This window comes from Ziziphus jujuba, chromosome 1, assembly GCF_031755915.1.
Source record: "Ziziphus jujuba cultivar Dongzao chromosome 1, ASM3175591v1".
NCBI classification, from domain to species: Eukaryota; Viridiplantae; Streptophyta; class Magnoliopsida; order Rosales; family Rhamnaceae; genus Ziziphus; species Ziziphus jujuba.
The window spans coordinates 35,757,458-35,778,033 of record NC_083379.1 but is presented as its reverse complement, the minus strand read 5'-3'; the positions used below and the strand labels follow the sequence as shown (position 1 = coordinate 35,778,033).

The window sequence follows — 20,576 nt, the reverse complement described above, 5'->3', positions numbered from 1 at the left end:
TCTAATATAAAATTAGTAAGTTCATCTGTTGAGTTAAATTTGACTCTATATATACAGATTTGATCCAGTCAGAATATTTAATTTTATAAAATTAGCAAACAGTTTAAATTAATTAAGATAAATCGATCATTTTTTATTTCGGTTGTCTTTTTTATATTGTATCTTAATAAAATAATTATTCTATATATATATATAAGCAAAAAAACAAAATCTTCCTTTTTTACTCATAATATCCCTAAAAAAAAGTTATAACTTGGGAAACTACAACTAAATTGGTATCCTAACTCTTGTTCCATGTTCCATGTATAAAACAAAATAGGATACCAGCAAGAAAAATTTTTGCTATGTCCCCTGTCGGATACAGATCTTCTATCTCCAAAATTCTGTTTCCAATTCTATCCCACTAATAAAAATTTAATACCTCATCCGAAATGTTATCACATATTTTCTTCCGTTTTTACGTTATTCACTGTTAAGTTATACTAACAGAAGCTTTCTTGTGACTGCAAAACTCCAACTGGGCCCACTTTATTAAAATTTAAAAACAAAATCCTTTATCATTCTTTTTCTGTTTTTTTTTTCTTTTTTTCTTTTTTTGATTTCTTGTGCCATTCTTGCCGTTCTTCTCCCCTTCAACTATAACTTGTATATTTTTTAATTATTATTATACCAATCGGGTCCCCCTCATTAAAGTTTCAAAAAAACCTTAAATCATTCTTCTTTTTTTCTGATTTTTTTTTATTTTTAATTTGTTGTGCAATCCCCCCTGTCAGTTTTCACTCTTTGATCTCGTAACTATTATACTTTTTTTAATTACTATTATTTTTTTCTACCATGCGGCCGTAGCAACCATTAAAGCTTCTTTTTCTATTTTTCTTTCTACCAGGCACTGCAGCAATTTCTTTCTCTAGTTTTTTTTGTCGTGAGGCACTGCAGCAACCATCAAATCATACCTATCATTCTTGGGGAAAAAAAAAAAAAAGGTACCTTCTTTATTGTAAATTAGAAACTTCATTGGTAGTCTTCGATAAGTGATTATTGCTTTCTATATCAACATTCTTGATTATTTGCTTGAGTAAATTTATGTAATTATTATATTCAATATTGATTTCAATTTTATTTATATAATATTTAATCTAAACCATAGAAAAAAACATATAAAATTTAACCTTTTCATTTATGTGTTTCATTTGGTAATGTATCCATCAGAGGATTTAAAATATGATATTGCATTCTTGTTATATTCTAATATTTTATAATAAATTAAAATATTCTAGGCTTAAGATATTATTCTTTTTTTATTTTGCTTTGATATTATATTTTCTTTTAATATGATTAAGCTTGTCATATATATATATATATATATATTTATACCGTTATCTTTAATTTTTATAATTTTAATTTTTTTTCTTTATAATATTTAACTATAGTGCTAAAGATCATGGATAATGATAGTTATGTGGGTAAAGATATTAATATATCATTGGAAGATGAAGATAAAAAATATGAAGGAAACATAACTGGCCAAGAAAAAATAGAAGCGATTCATTCTAAAATTTTGGATGAAATGATACCAAAAGTTGGAATAGAATTTAAAAGTGAAGATGAAGCTTATAACTTTTATAATGCTTATGCTTACAAGGTTGGTTTTGGCATGCGAAGGAGTAAGGGACATAAAGATCAAAGTGGAAAGATGACAAATAGAACTTTTTATCATTGTTGTGAAGGCTTTCGAGAAAAGGATAAACGAAATATTAATGTTAAATCTCATCGTGCTGAAACAAGATTTGGTTGGTTAGCTAGAATGAAAATAAATTTGAATCAGACTGGTAAATATCATATTACCGATTTCATTGCCCAACATACACATGTGACATCAACTCCCAGTAAAAGTCATTTGCATAGGTCTCAGAGGAAGTTAACTTTTGTCCAAGCAGCTGAAATAGATATAGATAATAGTTCAGGAATTGCTCCTAAAGCAAGTTTGGAGTTAATGGCTAAGCGAGTAGGTGGGTATGAAAATCTTGGATTTATTCATGATGATTACAAGAATTACGTGAAAACGAAAAGAACAATTCAAATGAAGGTAGGAAAGACAGGTGGTGTTTTGGAATACTTACAATCTATGCAATTGGAAGATCTTTACTTTTTTAATGCAATACAAGTGGATCAAGATGATTTAATAAGTAATATTTTCTAGGTAGATGCAAAAATGATGATTGAGTACTCTCATTTTGGTGATGCAGTTAGCTTTGATACAACTTATAGGAAAGATCAAAGTGGTCGATCTTTGGCTATGTTTCTAGGGGTGAACCACCATAAGCAAACTACTATATTTGGAATTGCATTATTATATGATGAAAGTGCTGAAATATTTATCTGGTTGTTTGATACTTTTGTAAAAGGAATGTTAGGTAAAAAACCAAAAATTATTCTTACTGACCAAGATCCAGCAATGGCAAAAGCATTAACTTCTCAATGGCCAGAAACATGTAATCAGTTATGTATATGGCACTTGTATCAAAATGCAGCAAAACATCTTAGTGGAGCTTTTGCCAAATTTCGAGAGTTTGCCAAAGATTTTAGCAGCTGTATATATGATTATGAAGATAAACAAGAATTTTTTCTAGCTTGGAATGCAATGCTTGAGAAATATGATCTTAAAGATAATGATTGGCTTATTACGAATGTTTGATTTGAGAAAGAAATGGGCATTGGTTTATGGCAGAGAGACTTTTTGTGCAGTTATGACTACTACTTAACGGAGTGCGAGTATGAATAATGTGATTAAAAATTATGTCAACTATCAACACAATTTATTGAGGTTCTTTGAGCATTTTCAGAGGTTAATTGAAGATCGTCGTTATGAAGAACTAAAGGTTGATTTCAAAGCGACTCAAAGTACTCCATCGTTATCATTTCCAGTTGAAATTCTAAAAGATGCAGTAAGTATTTACACCCAAACAGTATTTAAGGTGTTCCAAGATGAGTTATGTAAGGCTTATGATTGTGCTATGCAAATATTTGATCATATTGGGACAGTGACGGAGTACAAACTTACCAATCATAAAAAACAATTTCAGCAGATTGTTAGATATGATTTTTCTGATAACACAGTGATTTGTAGTTGTAGAAAGTTTAAGTTTACAGGAATTTTGTGCTCCCATGTTCTTAAAGTTCTTTCTTCAAAGGATATAAAGAAAATTCCTATACAATATATAATGAAACAATGGACAAAATCTGCAAAGTTGGGAAATTCTAAATTTGCATTTGCAAATACAATAAATGAAGACCCTAAAGTAAGTTTGGCAAGATGTTATAAGGACCTGTGTAGATTGCAAACTCAAGTGGCAACGAAGGCAGCAGAAACAGAAGAAATATATAAAATTGCAAGAACTGCTCTTGCTAAGATTTTAGAATATGTGGATGCATATTTAAAAGACAATAATATTGGAAAATCCATTTCTAAATCACAGAGAGTACAAGCGTACCAAGTGCTAGTGAGAAGATTAAAGGAATTAAAAATAAAGAAAGAGTATGTAGAAAATCTACAAGGCCAAAAAATGCTCTTGAAAGGGTGCGAAAGAAGAAAAATGTTGCACTTGGAGAACCACCTCAGCAACAGTCACATGCTAGTGAAATAGCACATAATGATGTAAGAATTCACATTCAATTCAACAAACTTAGTTATTTCAATATTCCAGTCAATGCAGTTATAATTATTATTAACCAAAATTTTATCTGTGTTATTTATATTAATATTTAATATACTTGCATATATTTTCACTTGCAGGTTTCTTCTAATTTTAATAGTCAAGATCTATTAAACTTGCCATTCAACATAGCGCCTGGATACCATAGTGATTAAGTAATACTATATTTTTAATTACATTTCATCTTTATGGTTCATGCTTTATTTTTTTTATGGTAAAATTTTTTAATATTATTTTATTTTCTTGTTTTTTATATATATATATATATGTATTAAAATATTATATATACTAGGTTCGTAGTCACGTTGCTTCAACAAATTGGATTTAGAATACAAATATGTTGAATTTATTAGAACAGGTATTTCAAAAGATTATTAAATATATATATATATATATATATATATATGTGTTTTTTTATTTTTTATTTTAAAGTTTGCGTTATTTTTATAGGAAATGACATGTATTTGTGTGTCCTTTTATAGGTGCATGCAATCCACCAAGAACACCAATGTTTTGGATTCAATGACAATTATATCATTGATAATAACGAAAGTATATAGAAGTTTGACATAGGGATATAGAAACATTGAGAATAAGTTTTATATTATTTGTTTTTACTATTGAGAATAAGTTTTATATCATTTGTTTTTACTATTCAATGCACTTTAGAAATATTTATTACATTTATTTAGAGTTAAAAATAATATTTATATATATATATATTTGATGAATAAAGTATTCTTTTATATTTGATGATAGATGTGTTTTGTTAAAATTATAAATTGATTTTTTTTATATATAACATAACAGAAAGAAATTGCTGCAGTGCCTGGTAGAAAGAAAAATAGAGAAAGAAGCCTTAATGGCTGCTGCTGCCACATGGTAGAAAAAAAAAATAATAATTAAAAAAAATATAACAGTTACGGGATCAAAGAGTGAAGACTGGTAGGGGATTGCATAATAAATATAAAAATAAAAAATAAAAAAGAAGAAGAATGATTTAGGATTTTTTTGAAACTTTAATTAGTAGAACACGATTGGTATAATGATAATTAAAAAATATACAAGTTATAGTTGAAAGGTAGAAGAACCGCAAGAATGGCACAAGAAACCAAAAAAAAAAAAAAAAGGAACACAAAAGAAAAGAAAAAAAATTATAGAAGGAAAAGGAAAAAAAAAAGAAAAATATTTTATTTTTAAATTTTAATAAAATGGATCCAGTTGGATAAAACTTTTTTAGTATAATTTAACGGTAAATAGCATGAAAACAGAATAAAATATATAATAATATTTTAAATAAAATGTTAATTTTTTATTAATAAAATAGAATTGAGAACAGAATTTTGGATACAGAAGATTTGTATCCGTCCCTGCACAAGTTGCAACGTGGCTGTGGATGGAAGTAAAAAAAAAAATAATAATAATAATAAATAAAATAATAAAAAATAAAAATAAAAAAATAAAAATAATTTTAACTAAGGAATGTGGCACAATAAAATAATGCCATCTGCACATTAATAAAGCAAAACAAAATTTTGACTACGCTCCGGACTCTGAGCTTCCTTCTCCATATTCAAACTCTCAGTCTCTGTTTGTCGCCCTCCAGTCTGAAAATCCCCTCAAAAACGGAAAATGCTCAAGAATACGTCTCCAGTAAGTTCATCAATTTATGTTCTTATTTATTTATTAAGTTAATTATTTTTTTCCTTACCTTAGTAGACAAACTGTAAAAAAATATTTGGATCCTCAAATGTTCTTAAAAGCAAGTTGAGTCCATTTCTTTTTTCAACAAATAAGATTTCTCATTTTATGACTTGTAATTTTCAGTAAATGCATTCTCCTTATAATATTTTGTAATATAATTTTGTATAAAAAGAAATAGATTGATGATCTATAATGGTTTAGTCGCCTCCTAAGTCGTCTGTACCGTAAAATGAAAGCCCCGTTGTGTGGGGGTTAGCTGTCAATAATTTATAGACGAAACCCCACCAAGGAACATGCTTAGGGTTAGCTGTCATTCTCCTTCTCTTTAAGGATATTTATAACCTCAGACAAAGCAATCCAATCATGGTTGTGCCATTTCTTGAAAAGTATTGTTAGCAGTAAATTTTGAGAGAAATAAATGATTGAAATGGATGTCAAAAATTGGCCACTTGATTCAACTCTTTTCGAGACAGTTGGCCATAGAGCACTAGTGATGGAAAGATCCCTTTTCGCAAATTAATTATGTATGCAAATTTAGTTGTAGCAGTGAAGGTGGGAAAATTCCACCATTTGAAAAACCTGGATGCTTATCAATAACTTTTATTTTATGGGTCCCTTCTCAATGCCCAATCACAAAGGGGGTCTATATCTTTAAATTGGAACCAGTAAGCAGAGAAAGTTTCTTCAAGTAGAAATCAATGGAGGTTCCTTCTTTTATGTTTTTCACTGTTAATTTGCTCATTTGCTTTACTTTTTCATTGGCAGCTGATAGTATTCGTCCGTTACAATCTATTAGCGATGGCAAAACCTTGGTTTCAAAAGAAGGGAACTTTGAGGTGGGTTTCTTTAGCCCAGGTTCTTCCAAGAATCGTTACTTGGGAATTTGGTACAAGAAGCTCATGCCAGTTAGAACAGTTGTTTGGGTTGCAAACAGATGCAATCCAATTGAGGATTCATCTGGTTTGTTGACCATAAACAGCACAGGAAATCTTGTTCTTCTGGGTCAGAATAGGAGTGTGGTTTGGTGGACGAGCTCACCGAAACAAGCCCAGAATCCATTGGTACAGATACTAGACTCTGGAAATCTAGTCCTAAGAGATGAGAAAAATGCTGATGCAGGATCCTATTTTTGGCAAAGCTTCGACTATCCTTCTGATACACTCTTACCTGAAATGAAGTTGGGATGGGACTTGAGAACAGGACTTAAAAGGGGCCTGTCAGCATGGAGGAATCCAGAGGATCCATGTCCTGGAAATTTCACATATGGGTTGGAGCTAGGACCTCGTAGATATCCTGAAGAATATATATGGAATGGCACTACAAAATACTATCGTACGGGTCCATGGAATGGCCTTCGATTCAGCGGTTTACCAGAACTAAAAGCCAATGACGTTTACGGCTTTAAATTTGTTTACAGCGATGATGAAGTTTATTACACATACACTCTCAAGGTTACTAAGGTGATTTCTAGAGTTGTTTTGAACCAAACCACTGGTAAGCGTGAACGTTCTACATGGATTATGCCAAATGATCCTTGGACAGTACGTAGCTCATTGCCTAAAGACAAATGTGATGATTATGGCCTCTGTGGAGCCAACGCAAAATGTAGTATCATTGGCCAAAATCCAATCTGTGAGTGTTTAAAAGGATTCAAGCCTAAGTCCCAAGAAAATTGGAACAAGAAGGACTGGTCTCAAGGATGTGAACGCAATCTACCACTGAGCTGCCAGGAGAAACATAGAGATGGGTTTGTCAAATTTGTAGGTTTGAAATTGCCAGATACCACACATACTTGGATGAACAATAGTATGAATCTGGAGGAATGCAGGACCAAATGCTTGAACAATTGTTCCTGTATGGCTTATGTGAACTCAGATATTAGAGGAAATGGTAGTGGTTGTGTCCTCTGGTTCGGTGATCTAGTAGATATGAAATGGTTAGCTGATGGTGGACAGGATCTGCATGTTCGAATGCCAGCTGCAGAGCTAGGTATGAACCTAATTTTTTACCATTTGTTGAATATAAATATATGTATATATATAAAATACCTAGGTGTTTGAGTTCACTCGTGCTTCAATTTTCTTTGAGCAACATGTCCATCTTGTTTAGTATTTTTCTTTTCAAGTTAATTTTAAATACCTTTTTAGCAGCAATTTCCTTATACATATTTTGTTTTTTGTACCAATTATCAAATAAGTAGATAAGATGAAAAAACCAAGAGGCAATGGTAAGATGAAGACAACGGTGATAGCTGTAGCTGTCATTGGCGTAGTCTCTGGTATGCTCTTTCTTGGCGTTTGCATTCACAGAAGGAGGAAAGCCTCCTTGAAAGGTAATATATATTGATCCAAAACAAACAAATTGACAAATAATCTATGATATGAAATTATTAGCAAGTTTGTTTTTATGAGTCAAATTATTAAGGGAACTGATATATACTGATTTGCGTTCAATTTAGAATAGTACTATATATGTTGTGGGTACATTGACATTTGTTATATACATTATGAAGTTCATTTTTTCACTCTCTTATGTTTTTCTTAAGCAGAAAAAACAAAGAGAAATGAAATGGTAAGTGTGTACAATGGAGACCAAAATGAAGACTTGGAACTCCCATTTTTTGACCTATCAACAGTAGCAGCTGCAACTGAGAATTTTTCATTGGAGAATAAGATTGGGGAAGGTGGTTTTGGACCTGTATACAGGGTAAGATTATTTTAACAAGCTATTTATAATATAGGTCCTATCTATGGAAGCTAGAAAGCATGACAAATATAATAAAGACTTTCTGCCTTTCTTCCTGATGAAGTAACGTTTTCAGGGTATGCTAGATAATGGAAAAGAAATTGCTGTGAAGAGGCTGTCATTGAGTTCGGGACAAGGAGTAAACGAATTTAAGAATGAAGTAATACTGATTGCTAAGCTTCAGCATCGGAATCTTGTAAGGCTTCTTGGCTGCTGCATTGAGGGAGAAGAGAAAATGCTGGTTTATGAATATATGCCCAACAAAAGTTTGCACTCTTTCATTTTTGGTTGGAAACCTCTCAACCTGTGGGAAAAATAATCCTTTTTATACCATTAATTGCCCAATGTTGTGGGTTTAAACATTTGATTAATGTGAAATACATATTTTCTAGATGAGAAGCAAGGCAAACTATTGGGATGGTCGCAACGGTTCCAGATCATATGTGGAATTGCTCGAGGGCTTCTGTATCTCCACCAGGATTCCAGATTGAGAATTATACATAGAGATCTCAAAGCCAGTAATGTTTTACTTGATAAGGAGATGAACCCCAAGATATCAGACTTTGGCATGGCTAAAACATTTGGAGGAGATCAAACAGAAGGAAACACAAACAGAGTAGTAGGAACCTAGTGAGTAATATTTTATATATACTTCCCATTGATGCTAGCTAACTTCTTAATTAATGTATGAACTAGATGCTAAATGTGCGTCTATGTGCAGTGGGTACATGGCACCGGAATATGCTTTTGATGGGCAATTCTCAACGAAATCTGATGTTTTTAGCTTTGGTATATTGATGTTGGAGATTATAAGTGGGAAGAAAAGCAGAAGTTTTCATCATCAAAACCACGGTGGCAGCCTCATTGGACATGTCAGTATAACACCCTCCCCCCCCCAAAATAAAAAAATTAAAAAAAAAAAAAAAAGGCTACATAATTTTATTGAGTTTGTTACATAAGTTCTATCAGGATAACTTTTATTTGATGCATTGCATGAATATGTGAACCATTAAATTATATACTTACTTTGATAACAAGTTTATGTTACTTATTTTGATATAAAATTAATTCAGACCCATAAATTAATTTAACATATATGTATATGTGCATAGGCGTGGACACTAATGCAAGAAGGAAAACCATCTGAACTGATTGATGCATGCATGGATAATTACAAAGAGAGAGAGTCGGAAGTGTTGCGTTGCATCCATATCAGCTTGCTATGTGTGCAACATCACGCAGTGGATAGGCCAAGCATGTCGTCTGTGGTTATGATGCTGGGTGGTGAAGGTGCGTTGGTTCAGCCTAAACCACCTGGTTATTTCATGGAAAGAGATTTCCATTTGGCAGAAGCAGAATATTCTTCCTCAACTAATAAGCATGTTTTCTTTCCTTCCATAAACGAGATGACCATATCGCTAATGGAGGCTCGATAAGGACCAAGGAGAACGGAAATGGAATGGAACATTTGGGTCGGGGATCCAAAATCAATGAACAACATAAATGTTTTTGGGCCTATTTAAGGCATCATTTCATACTTTTGTAGCAAGTCCATCATTAAGTTATGGGCTTCAAAGTCCAAATCCGTTTCAAGTCCGTCCAAAATTAAACGACTTGTCTGTATTATTGATTTTCAACTGATAAGCCGAACTTCTTCTACCAGTAGACCCAAAAAAATATCTAGGTCTCTAAATAAGTCAAAAAAATCATGCTGTTTCTTTTTGCTGCATTTAGCTTAATACATGAGATTTTATTACTAGAAAAACCGTACAGCTAAAGATTGCTAATCTTTTTTTCCAAACTTTTTTTGTGACGTAATAAAAATGGTCTTCTACACGTTAAAACCAAGGAAGCCAAATTTCCTCAAAAGCTATCAAGTAGACCAAGACCAAAGACCAAAGGCCAAGTCAATGTTGACAGCAGCCGTATGTAGTTACAGACTCTGCTATCTGCAAACTCTGTGATGGAAGCATTGTGTGGTCCACAGAATTTATGGAATTCATTGAATCAGCTGTCCATGCGTACTTGGGACGTTTCTACTGATTATAGCTTTTGCAATACAACAAATTTTTTCCATTTGTGCGAAATGTCACGGGGAACGTTTGAGAAAATGGTTGAAATGGGTGTCAAAGATAGCAACTTTACCAATCATGTGGACTGGCAAAATATCAATGAGGTAATTGAGTACTAACCATGACAGCTAATAACTTTAAAGCATTTATGAGACGGTTAGACAATAATACAACTGGTGATGGAAAATTTCTTCGAGGCAGCGAAGGTAGAAAGTTCTACCATTCGAAAACCTGCCCTATACTCAATGGTTAAACCTTGTTTTTTCACACTCCTTTTCTAAATGCTATATCTCATGGATGTATTTTTCATCAGTAATAGGTAATTAACCAGAAAGCAGAGAATTCAACAAGTAGGAAACAATGGTGATTCCTTCTTTTATGCTTATTATCCAAGCTAATATGCTCTTTTTCTTGTTTACTATTTCTCTGGCAGTTGACAGCATTCGTCAACAACAATCTCTTAGTGAAGGCAGAACCTTGGTTTCAAGAGGAGGAAGCTTTGAGCTGGGTTTCTTCACTCCAGGCACTTCCAATAATAGTTACTTGGGAATTTGGTACAAGAAAATCCCTGTAAGAACTGTTGTTTGGGTTGCAAATCGATGCAACCCAATCAATGATTCTTCTGGCTTGTTGACCATAAACAGCACAGGCAATCTTGTTCTTCTGGGTCAGAATAAGAGTCTGGTTTGGTGGTCGCTCTCACAAAAACAAGTCCAGAATCCATTGGTACAAATCCTTGACTCTGGAAACCTTGTTATAAGAGACGAAAATGATGAAAATCCAGAAGCTTATCTGTGGCAAAGCTTTGATTATCCATCTGATACATTGTTACCAGACATGAAGATGGGATGGGACTTGAGGACAGGTCTTAAGAGGGGTCTATCAGCATGGAGGAGTCCAGATGATCCATGTCCTGGGAATTTCACTTATGGGATTGAGCTAGGACCTCATACATATCCTGAAGCGTATATCAGGAAAGACAATGCAAAATACTATCGTACGGGTCCATGGAATGGTCTTAGATACAGTGGTTCACCAGAACTAAAACCCAATCCCCTTTATGGTTTTCACTTTGTTTATAACGATGATGAAGTGTATTATATGTACAACCTCGTGAATAAGTCTGTCATAACAAGAATTGTTCTGAACCAAACATCTAGTTTCCGTGAACGTTCTACATGGATTGAAGCAGAACGAAATTGGAAGCAATATTCTTCAGTACCTAGAGACTACTGTGATAATTATGGCCTTTGTGGAGCCAATGGAAAATGCATCATTGGCCAGAATCCGGTCTGCGAATGTCTACAAGGGTTCAAGCCTACATCTCAGGGAAACTGGAATATTATGGATTGGTCTCAAGGATGTGAACGCAATGTACCACTGAACTGCCAGGAGAAACACAGTGATGGGTTTGTCAAATTTGTTGGCGTAAAATTGCCAGATACGACTTTTACCTGGGTGAACAAAAGCATGAATCTCCAGGAATGCAGGGCCAAATGCTTGAACAATTGTTCTTGTATGGCTTTTGCAAATTCAGATATTAGTGGCAAAGGTAGTGGCTGTGTCCACTGGTTTGGTGGTCTCGTAGATATAAGAGGATTTCCCGAGGGTGGACAGGATCTACATATTCGAATGCCTGCTTCTGAACTAGGTACGTGTTTAGTTTTGTAACTATACTCATGGTAAATACTTATATTAGTAGCAAGTTCATCTTGTTCAGTTTTCTCTTTGAAGTTCAATAATTTTTACCTAGTTGTGCAATATGATTTAGCGGCAGTTTCCTTATATCTGCTTTTCTGTGTCAAATAACTAGAAAAATATAGGAAAACAAGAGGTGATGATAAGGTGAAGAAAGCACTGATAGCTGTAGCTGTCGTTGGAGTAGTATCTGGTATCCTCTTTCTTGGCTTTTACATTCGCCGAAGCAGGAGAGCCGCCTTGAAAGGTAATATATATTGCTAAAAGCAAAATAATTGACAAGTAATAATATATATACAAGAATTCCTAGTTTTACTCAGTAATTGAATTCACACACTGTATTAAGATGGAAACAAATCCTTTTAAGGAAATTCAGAGAATCTTTATGCTCTTTGTTGTCTTAGGTTTATTAGAGTACCATGGACGAATTTATTACTAGATGCCAAGAGGATTTATATCCACAAACATACCAGCAAAATGTTTTTGTTTCTTCTTCCATTTCCTTTTGACTTTTTCTGTTTTCTCCTTTTAATGTTGCCCAATGCCAATAAGTACTACAGCTTGGGGTTCAGTCATGTGCTCATTACATTATGAGAATTCAAATTGTACTCAGTTAACATGCATTCATGTATGCTTTCATGTACACATTATATTTCCTATATGTCTTTCCATATACCATAGTTAACATCTTTTGAATTTTGAACAGCAAGTAAATGTTCATCATAAACATGTGGGCTATATGGTATTTTTGAGATGTGCCTTCTATTGCATGACTCAGAACCAATTTCTTTTATGAGTTTAATTATCAAGGGGACTAAGTCTGATTTTTTGCTCACAATTATGTCATGACAAATTTTCATTTTATTTTGAGTTTTATATGAGTAGTCCATGACATTTTATGGAGTTTGCCTTTTGACCTCATTACTTTTCTACTTCAACAGAGAATACAGAGGAAAATGGAATAGAACGTCAGCACAATGGGGACCAAAACGAAGACCTGGAGCTCCCATTGTTTAACCTTTCAACAATAGTAACTGCAACTGATAATTTTTCATTGAGAAATAAGATCGGGGAAGGTGGTTTTGGACCTGTATACAGGGTAAGATTATGATCAAATATGAAAAACCTATATATGGAACATGGAAAACATTGGAAACAAAAAAAAAGACTTGCAGTCTCTCTGATGAACTAGCATTTTCAGGGTATGCTGGAAAACGGACAAGAAATTGCGGTGAAAAGGCTTTCAATTTGCTCTGGACAAGGAGTGAATGAGTTTAAGAACGAAGTAATATTGATTGCCAAACTTCAGCATCGGAATCTTGTAAAGCTTCTTGGTTGCTGCATTCAGGGAGAAGAAAGAATGCTGGTATATGAATATATGCCCAACAAAAGCCTGGACTCTTTCATTTTTGGTTAGAATCTCTCTGAGCCTAAGGGTCCTAAATGTCAACATTTTTTAGAACATAAATTTTTATTCTTCTACAGTTCATTGGTCACTCTTTCGTGTGTGTGTGTAAACTTGATTAACTTGAAATACATGTTTGCTAGATGAGAAGCAAGTTAAATCATTAGAATGGTCTCAAAGATTCCAAATCATATGTGGAATTGCTCGGGGGCTTCTTTATCTCCATCAGGATTCCAGATTGAGAATTATCCATAGAGATCTAAAAGCAAGTAATGTTTTACTTGATAAAGACATGAACCCTAAGATTTCAGGCTTTGGCATGGCAAGAATCTTTGGTGGAGATCAAACAGAAGGAAACACAAACAGAGTAGTAGGAACATAGTGAGTGTATTCATACACACACACACACACACATATATATATATATGTATATAAATTCTTAGTTCTTACCATATATGTTAGCTAGTTCCTCATTGATATATGAATCTAGATACTTGAATTCCTAATGAATGTGTTACAAAATGCAGCGGCTATATGGCACCAGAATATGCTTTTGATGGGCAGTTCTCAATAAAATCTGATGTCTTTAGCTTTGGGATATTGATGTTGGAGATTATAAGTGGAAAGAGAAGCAGAGGATATCATTATCATAACCACGGAGTTACTCTCATTGGCTATGTAAGTTACAGCAAAAAAAAAAAAAAAATACCTTAACTTGCACAGTTTTGCTATCGGTTGCATATTATAGTTGAATGGCTCATATTTGCTGCACAACACTGTGAAACTGCATGAACCATAACCATTTTACTGATTGTGATGGGTATTATTTTTCTAATTGATAACTGTGAAATGACACGATTGGTTTTCAATAATTTCTAGGCATGGACATTGATGCAAGAAGGCAGACCAATTGAGCTGATTGATGCATGGATGAACGATTACTCACAGAATCTGTCGGAAATATTGCGTTGCATCCATGTTAGTGTCTTATGTGTGCAACAACGTCCTATGGATAGACCCAGCATGTCATCTGTGGTTCTGATGCTGAGTAGTGAGGGTGCTTTGCCTGAGCCCAAAACTCCTGGTTATTTCACGGAAGGAGATCTTCATTTAGCAGAAACAGATTCTTCCTCAAGTAAACTTCTAACCTCTTCTGTAAACGATATGTCCATAACAGAAATGGAGGCTCGATGACGATGAGAACCATTAATTGTTGGCTTCCAAAGCCTCTGTATATTTAATTTCCTAAAAAGGAGAACCATGTCACCATAAGATTTCATACTTTGGCATGGTAAAACGTTTGGATGAGATCAAACAAGACGAAACACAGAGTATTAGGAACTTAGTAATATAAGAACTTAGTAATATAATATATATACTTCCCATGTATGGATGCTAGCTAGTTTCTTAATTAATGTATGAATTATTATGAAAAATAATTAAGGTATGAACTAGATACTAAATGTGCATTTATTTCTAGTGGATATATGGCACAAATATAAGCTTTTGACGGGCAATTTTCAACACAATCTCACATTTTTAGCCTTTTGGGAATATTGATATTGGAGATTATAAGGGGGGGAGAAAAACAGAAGTTTTCATCATCAAAACCACGGCCTTACCCTCATTGAACATGTAAGTATAACCAAAGAAAGAAAAAGAAAAAAAAAAAAAAAAAAGGCTACATAATTTTATTGCGTTCTGTTACATACTTGTGTTGCAAGTTATAGCAGGATAACTCTTATTTGATGCATGCTTATCTCTTCTTCCACAGATGGGATAACCATATCAGAAATGGAAGCTCGATAAGGAGCACGGAAATGGGAACATTTGGGTCTGGGATCCAAAAGCGATGAACAATCAAAATGTTTTTGTGGTTATTTAAAGCTTCATACTTTTTTTGTAGTAATCCAAGTCCAGCATTAAGTTATGGGCTTCAAAGTCCAAGTCCAAGTTCGAGTCCGAGTCCGTTTCCGTTAAAAGTCAAAACAAAGGAAGTCAATTTTCTTCAAGACTGTCTGATGGATATGAAAGCAAGCAAGCCAAAGATCAAGTCAGTGTTGGCAGCAGCCGTATGTAGTTAATGACACTGCTTTCTGCAAACTCTGTGGGTGTCCACATGATTTATGGAATCTTGTTTAGTCACCTATTCAAACCTACCTGTTTTCAATGTTGAAAACGGATTTGGCTGCTAGGCAAAAACCTTAACCAAACGAAACGGTCCCCACCCTATCCTATCCCAATTAGGTTGTTCCATTTGTGAGACATGTTGCAGCAATTTTGGAGAAAATGATTGAAATGGATGTCAAAAAATTGAAACTTTACTAAACCATGAAGATTTTTGTCAAATACAATTTCAAGTTTTCTACTCCGATGTCAATGGTGGGTAAAAAAGAGTTCAAAACGTGACAACAAACAACTCATAAAGCATTTATAAGACGGTTAAGATAATAACATAATTGGTGATGGAAGGCTTTATCCTAGCAGTGAGGGCAGAAAATTCGACCATTTGAAACCTGCATACTATTCATCAACCTTATCATTTACCTTCTCATCTTAATGCGAAATCTCATTGATTTATTTTCCATTAATCCTTAACCAGAAAACAGAGAGCTCAAACAAGTAGGAATCAATGACGATATCGATACCTTCTTTTATGCTTATTATAAAAGCTAATTTGCTCTTTCACCTGTTTACAATTTCTCTCGCAGTTGACAGCATTCGTCAACACCAATCCCTTAGCGAAGGCAGAACCTTGGTTTCAAGAGGAGGAAACTTTGAGCTGGGTTTCTTCACTCCAGGTACTTCCAATAATAGTTACTTGGGAATTTGGTACAAGAACATCCCTGTAAGAACTGTTGTTTGGGTTGCAAATAGATGCAACCCAATCAATGATTCTTCTAGCTTGTTGACCATAAACAGCACAGGCAATCTTGTTCTTTTGGGTCAGAATAAGAATCTGGTTTGGTGGACTAGCTCAGTAAAACAAGTCCAGAATCCGTTGGTAGAAATCCTAGACTCTGGAAATCTTGTCCTTAGAGACGAGAAAGATGAAAATCCAGAAGCTTATCTGTGGCAAAGCTTTGATTATCCATCTGATACATTCTTACCAGACATGAAGATGGGATGGGACTTGAGGATGGGTCTTAAGAGGGATTTATCAGCATGGAGGAGTCCAGATGATCCATGTCCTGGGAATTTCACTTATGGGATTGAGCTAGGACCTCATACATATCCTGAAGCATATGTCAGGAAAGACAATGCAAAATACTATCGTACAGGTCCATGGAATGGTCTTAGATTCAGTGGTGCACCAGAATTAAAGCCCAATCCCCTTTTTAGTTTCCACTTTGTTTATAATGATGATGAAGTGTATTACACGTACAGCCTTCTCAATAAGTCTGTCATATCAAGAATTGTTTTGAACCAAACAACTAGTGTGCGTGAACGTACCATTTGGATCGAAGCAGAACGAACTTGGAAGCAATATTCTTCAGTACCTAGAGACTATTGCGATACTTATCGCCTCTGTGGAGCCAATGGAAAATGTATCATTGGCCAGAATCCGGTCTGTCAATGTCTACAAGGGTTCAAGCCTAAATCTCAAGGCAATTGGAATACCATGGATTGGTCTCATGGATGTGAACGCAATGTACCGCTGAACTGCCAGGAGAAACAAAGTGATGGGTTTGTCAAATTTGTTGGCTTGAAATTGCCAGATGCTACTCTTACCTGGGTGAACAAAAGTATGAATCTCCAGGAATGCAGGTCCAAATGCTTGAACAATTGTTCTTGTACGGCTTTTGCTAATTCAGATATTAGTGGAAAAGATATTGGCTGTGTCCATTGGTTTGGTGGTCTGGTAGATATGAGAGGATTTCCTGAAGGCGGACAGGATCTACACATTCGAATGCCAGCTTCAGAGATTGGTATGTGTCCAATTTTTTCACTATAATCATGGTAAATACTTAAATAAGTAGCAAATTCATCTTGTTCAATTTTCTGTTTTAAGTTCAATAATTTTTACCTAGTTTTAAACTTGATTCAGTGGTAATATCCTTATATCTGCTTTTCTGTTTCAACTAAATAGAAAAATATAGGAAAGCAAAAGGTGACAGTAAGGTGAAGAAAGCAGTGATAGCTGTAGCTGTCATTGGAGTAGTATCTGGGATACTCTTTCTTGGTTTTTACATTCGCAGAAGCAGGAAAGCTGCTTTGAGAGGTACTATATATTGCTCAAAGCTAAAAAATTGACAAGCAATAATATATATACAAGGATTCCTAGTTTTACTCAGTAATTGAATTCACAAACTGTAGTTAAAGGGAAACAAACCCTTTGAACGAAATTTAGAGAATCTTTATGCTCCATGTTGTTTTAGGCTGATTAGAGTAATGGACAAACTCAGTACTAGGTGCCAGCAGTCATTTAAGTATATCCACAAACATACCAGTAAAATGTTAAAACATACCAGTAAAACGTTTTTGTTTCTTCTTACATTTTACTTTTTCTTTTTCTGTTCTCTTTTTTTCGTGTTGCCAAATGACAACAAGTACTACAGCATGAGGATCAGTCATGTGCTCATCATATCATGAAAATTCAAAAAGTTCTTGGTGAATATGCATTTATGTATGCTTTTATGCACATATTATACTTCCTTTATGACTTTCTGTATACGATTGTTAACATTTTGAATATAACATGTATTTGAACAGCAAGTGAATGTTCATCAAAAACATATGTAAGCTGTATGGTGTTTTTGAGATGTGCCTTTTATTGAATGACTCGGAACCAGTTTCTTTTATAAGTTTAATTATCAATGGGACTGAATCTGATTTTTTTGCTTACAATCATATCTTAACAAATTTGCATTTCATTTTTTTGTATGAGTAGTGGATACCATGATATTTCTGTCATGTAATATGAAGTTCGCCTTTTGATCTCATTACTTTTCTATTGAACAGAGAATGCAAGGGGAAATGAAATAGAAAACTGGCACAATGGGGACAAAAATGAAGACTTGGAGCTCCCATTGTTTGACTTACCGACAATAGTAACAGCAACTGATAATTTTTCATCTGGAAATAAGATCGGGGAAGGCGGTTTTGGACCTGTATACAGAGTAAGATTATGATAAGATATGAAAAACATATCTATGCAACACGAAAACATCAGGGGGGCAAAAAAAAAAAAAAAAGAAGACTTTTTCAAAAAAGAAAAAAAGAAAAAAGACTTTTGCAATCTTTCTGACGAACCAATATTTTCAGGGTATACTGGAAAACCGACAAGAAATTGCAGTCAAGAGGCTTTCAACTTGCTCCGGACAAGGAATGAGCGAGTTTAAGAATGAAGTAATACTAATTGCCAAACTTCAGCATCGGAATCTGGTAAAGCTTCTTGGTTGCTGCATTCAGGGAGAAGAGAGAATGCTGGTTTATGAATATATGCCCAACAAAAGTTTGGACTCTTTCATTTTTGGTTAGAATCTCTGAAACTGAGGGTCCTAAATATCAACATTTTTTAGAACATAAATTTTCTTCTTCAGTTCACCGGTTACTCTTTTGTGTATATGCTGTATATGCAAAATTTATTAACCTGAAATACATATTTGCTAGATGAGAAGCAAGGTAAACTATTAAAATGGTCTCAGAGATTCCAAATCATATGTGGAATTGCCCGGGGACTTCTTTATCTCCATCAGGATTCCAGATTGAGAATTATCCATAGAGATTTGAAAGCAAGTAATGTTTTACTTGATAAAGACATGAACCCTAGGATTTCAGACTTTGGCATGGCAAGAACCTTTGGAGGAGATCAAACGGAAGGAAACACAAACAGAGTAGTAGGAACATAGTGAGTACATAAATATTCTTAGTTCTTACCATGTATTCTAGCTAGTTCCTCATTGATATATGAATTTAGATACTTGTATTCCTAATGAATATGTCACTATATGCAGCGGCTATATGGCACCAGAATATGCTTTTCATGGGCAGTTCTCAATAAAATCTGACGTCTTTAGCTTTGGGATATTGATGTTGGAGATCATAAGTAGAAAGAGAAGCAGAGGGTATCATTATCATAACCACGGAGTTACTCTCATTGGCTATGTAAGTGGCAGTTGAAATAAAACCTTATACACTTTTGCTATCAATTACAAATTATAGTTGAATGACTCATATTTTCTGCACAACATTATGAAACCGCATGAACTTACTGATTGTGATGGGTATTATTTTTCTAATTGATCTAGATATTGTAGAACTGTGAAAAGATATGATTGGTTTTCAATACTTTTTAGGCATGGACATTGATGCAAGAAGGCAGGCCAATCGAACTGATTGATGCATGGATGAGCGATTACTCACAGAATCTGTCGGAAATATTGCGTTGCATCCATGTTAGTCTCTTATGTGTTCAGCAACGTCCTATGGATAGACCCTGCATGTCGTCAGTAGTTCTCATGTTGAGTAGTGAGGGTGCTTTGCCTGAGCCCAAAACTCCTGGTTATTTCATGGAAGCAGATCTTCATTTAACAGAAACAGATTCTCCCTCAAGTAAATTTGTAACCTCTTCCACAAATGATATGTCCATAACAGTAATGGAGGCTCGATAATGATGAGAATTCTGTAATTGTTTCATGCATTATTTATGGCTTTAGAGGCCTCTGTAGATTTAATCTGTTGAAACTAGTGGGCTGAACTGGCTTAGGGAGACAACTCATGGTTTTCTAACTTGTTTCACGAAACTACATAGACAAGTAAACACAAACACGCTAAAAAGGAGAATCAGTTTCTAAACTTTTTAGGGCCCTCCAAAGTCAACTGCAAACTTCGGAAACCAATGCAGCCTTTGATCAGCTTAGTCCAACGCCATTGTTCCTTCCTGCTTGAATACTTCAGTCCTCAATGTTGCATTACATGTCAACAAGACCACTGCTTCCCCCAGTCAACAAGCTTAAAGAAAAATTCCCTCCTAAGACTTAACTTGATCAACTATTGATTGATCAACAGTTTAAGGAATTTTAAAGAAAAAGGTTGTGCGGCGTTGCCAAAGTAAAGAGCCATCCATTGACATTTTTGGGTGTAATAGATTTTCATTTATAACAGTTTTAATGGGAGATCTTTAACATATTGAAGCAGGTTTTCAGGTCCAAATCCATTAATCCATCTAACCTCGTAGGAGCAGATTGGCAATTCAGGTCAAAAGAACTCGATAAGAACTAAATTTCAGCCACCTGA

The 20,576-nt window shown here is 34.3% G+C and overlaps 3 protein-coding genes across 8 annotated transcripts; all 3 read left to right on the top strand.

The window, feature by feature from the left end:
• The first annotated feature begins 1,441 nt into the window (after positions 1–1,441).
• LOC125420732 (protein FAR1-RELATED SEQUENCE 5-like) lies at positions 1,442–3,644 on the top strand. The gene is made up of 3 exons (XM_048467647.1): positions 1,442–2,086; positions 2,201–2,689; positions 2,844–3,644. Exons 1-3 carry the CDS (start codon positions 1,442–1,444, stop codon positions 3,642–3,644), a joined length of 1,935 nt encoding a protein of 644 aa, XP_048323604.1.
• A 2,034-nt stretch (positions 3,645–5,678) lies between these two features.
• On the top strand, positions 5,679–9,821 carry LOC107430817 (G-type lectin S-receptor-like serine/threonine-protein kinase At4g27290). 3 transcript variants are annotated; one of them, XM_025068170.3, is made up of 8 exons: positions 5,696–6,082; positions 6,183–7,406; positions 7,618–7,749; positions 7,966–8,123; positions 8,239–8,449; positions 8,555–8,792; positions 8,884–9,034; positions 9,275–9,821. In XM_025068170.3, exons 2-8 carry the CDS (start codon positions 6,317–6,319, stop codon positions 9,596–9,598), a joined length of 2,304 nt encoding a protein of 767 aa, XP_024923938.3. In that variant the 5' UTR covers positions 5,696–6,082; positions 6,183–6,316; the 3' UTR covers positions 9,599–9,821. The 3 variants fall into 3 exon arrangements, with proteins under 3 accessions (XP_024923936.3, XP_015897172.4, XP_024923938.3); XM_025068168.3 differs by having other exon boundaries at positions 5,679–7,406; positions 8,239–8,428; XM_016041686.4 differs by having other exon boundaries at positions 5,693–7,406.
• Positions 9,822–10,332: 511 nt separating this feature from the next.
• LOC107430690 (receptor-like serine/threonine-protein kinase SD1-8) lies at positions 10,333–19,983 on the top strand. Of its 4 annotated transcripts, XM_016041583.4 has the most exons (16): positions 10,336–10,440; positions 10,668–11,885; positions 12,048–12,179; positions 12,874–13,031; positions 13,134–13,344; positions 13,481–13,718; positions 13,865–14,015; positions 14,217–14,472; positions 16,049–16,138; positions 16,451–17,266; positions 17,428–17,559; positions 18,300–18,457; positions 18,603–18,813; positions 18,951–19,188; positions 19,295–19,445; positions 19,637–19,983. In XM_016041583.4, the coding sequence occupies exons 1-16, from the start codon at positions 10,356–10,358 to the stop codon at positions 19,949–19,951; spliced, it is 4,560 nt and encodes a 1,519-aa protein (XP_015897069.3). In that variant the 5' UTR covers positions 10,336–10,355; the 3' UTR covers positions 19,952–19,983. The 4 variants fall into 4 exon arrangements, with proteins under 4 accessions (XP_015897047.3, XP_015897062.3, XP_015897069.3 ...); XM_016041561.4 differs by having other exon boundaries at positions 10,333–10,440; positions 16,049–17,266; XM_016041570.4 differs by having other exon boundaries at positions 10,384–10,553; positions 16,049–17,266.
• The last annotated feature ends 593 nt before the right edge of the window (positions 19,984–20,576 follow it).

Bases quoted from the DNA above. Each gene is read 5' to 3' on its own strand.
- LOC125420732 (XM_048467647.1), top strand. From the start codon at position 1,442: ATGGATAATGATAGTTATGTGGGTAAAGATATTAATATATCATTGGAA. The intron at 2,087-2,200 runs GTAGGAAAGACA...AATATTTTCTAG, and splicing joins AAAGAACAATTCAAATGAAG to GTAGATGCAAAAATGATGAT. The intron at 2,690-2,843 runs GTTTGATTTGAG...GAGCATTTTCAG, and splicing joins ATGATTGGCTTATTACGAAT to AGGTTAATTGAAGATCGTCG.
- LOC107430817 (XM_016041686.4), top strand. From the start codon at position 6,116: ATGGAGGTTCCTTCTTTTATGTTTTTCACTGTTAATTTGCTCATTTGC. The intron at 8,124-8,238 runs GTAAGATTATTT...TAACGTTTTCAG, and splicing joins GTTTTGGACCTGTATACAGG to GGTATGCTAGATAATGGAAA. The intron at 9,035-9,274 runs GTCAGTATAACA...ATATGTGCATAG, and splicing joins GTGGCAGCCTCATTGGACAT to GCGTGGACACTAATGCAAGA.
- LOC107430690 (XM_016041561.4), top strand. From the start codon at position 10,356: ATGACAGCTAATAACTTTAAAGCATTTATGAGACGGTTAGACAATAAT. The intron at 12,180-12,873 runs GTAATATATATT...CTACTTCAACAG, and splicing joins CAGGAGAGCCGCCTTGAAAG to AGAATACAGAGGAAAATGGA. The intron at 18,814-18,950 runs GTTAGAATCTCT...CATATTTGCTAG, and splicing joins TTTGGACTCTTTCATTTTTG to ATGAGAAGCAAGGTAAACTA.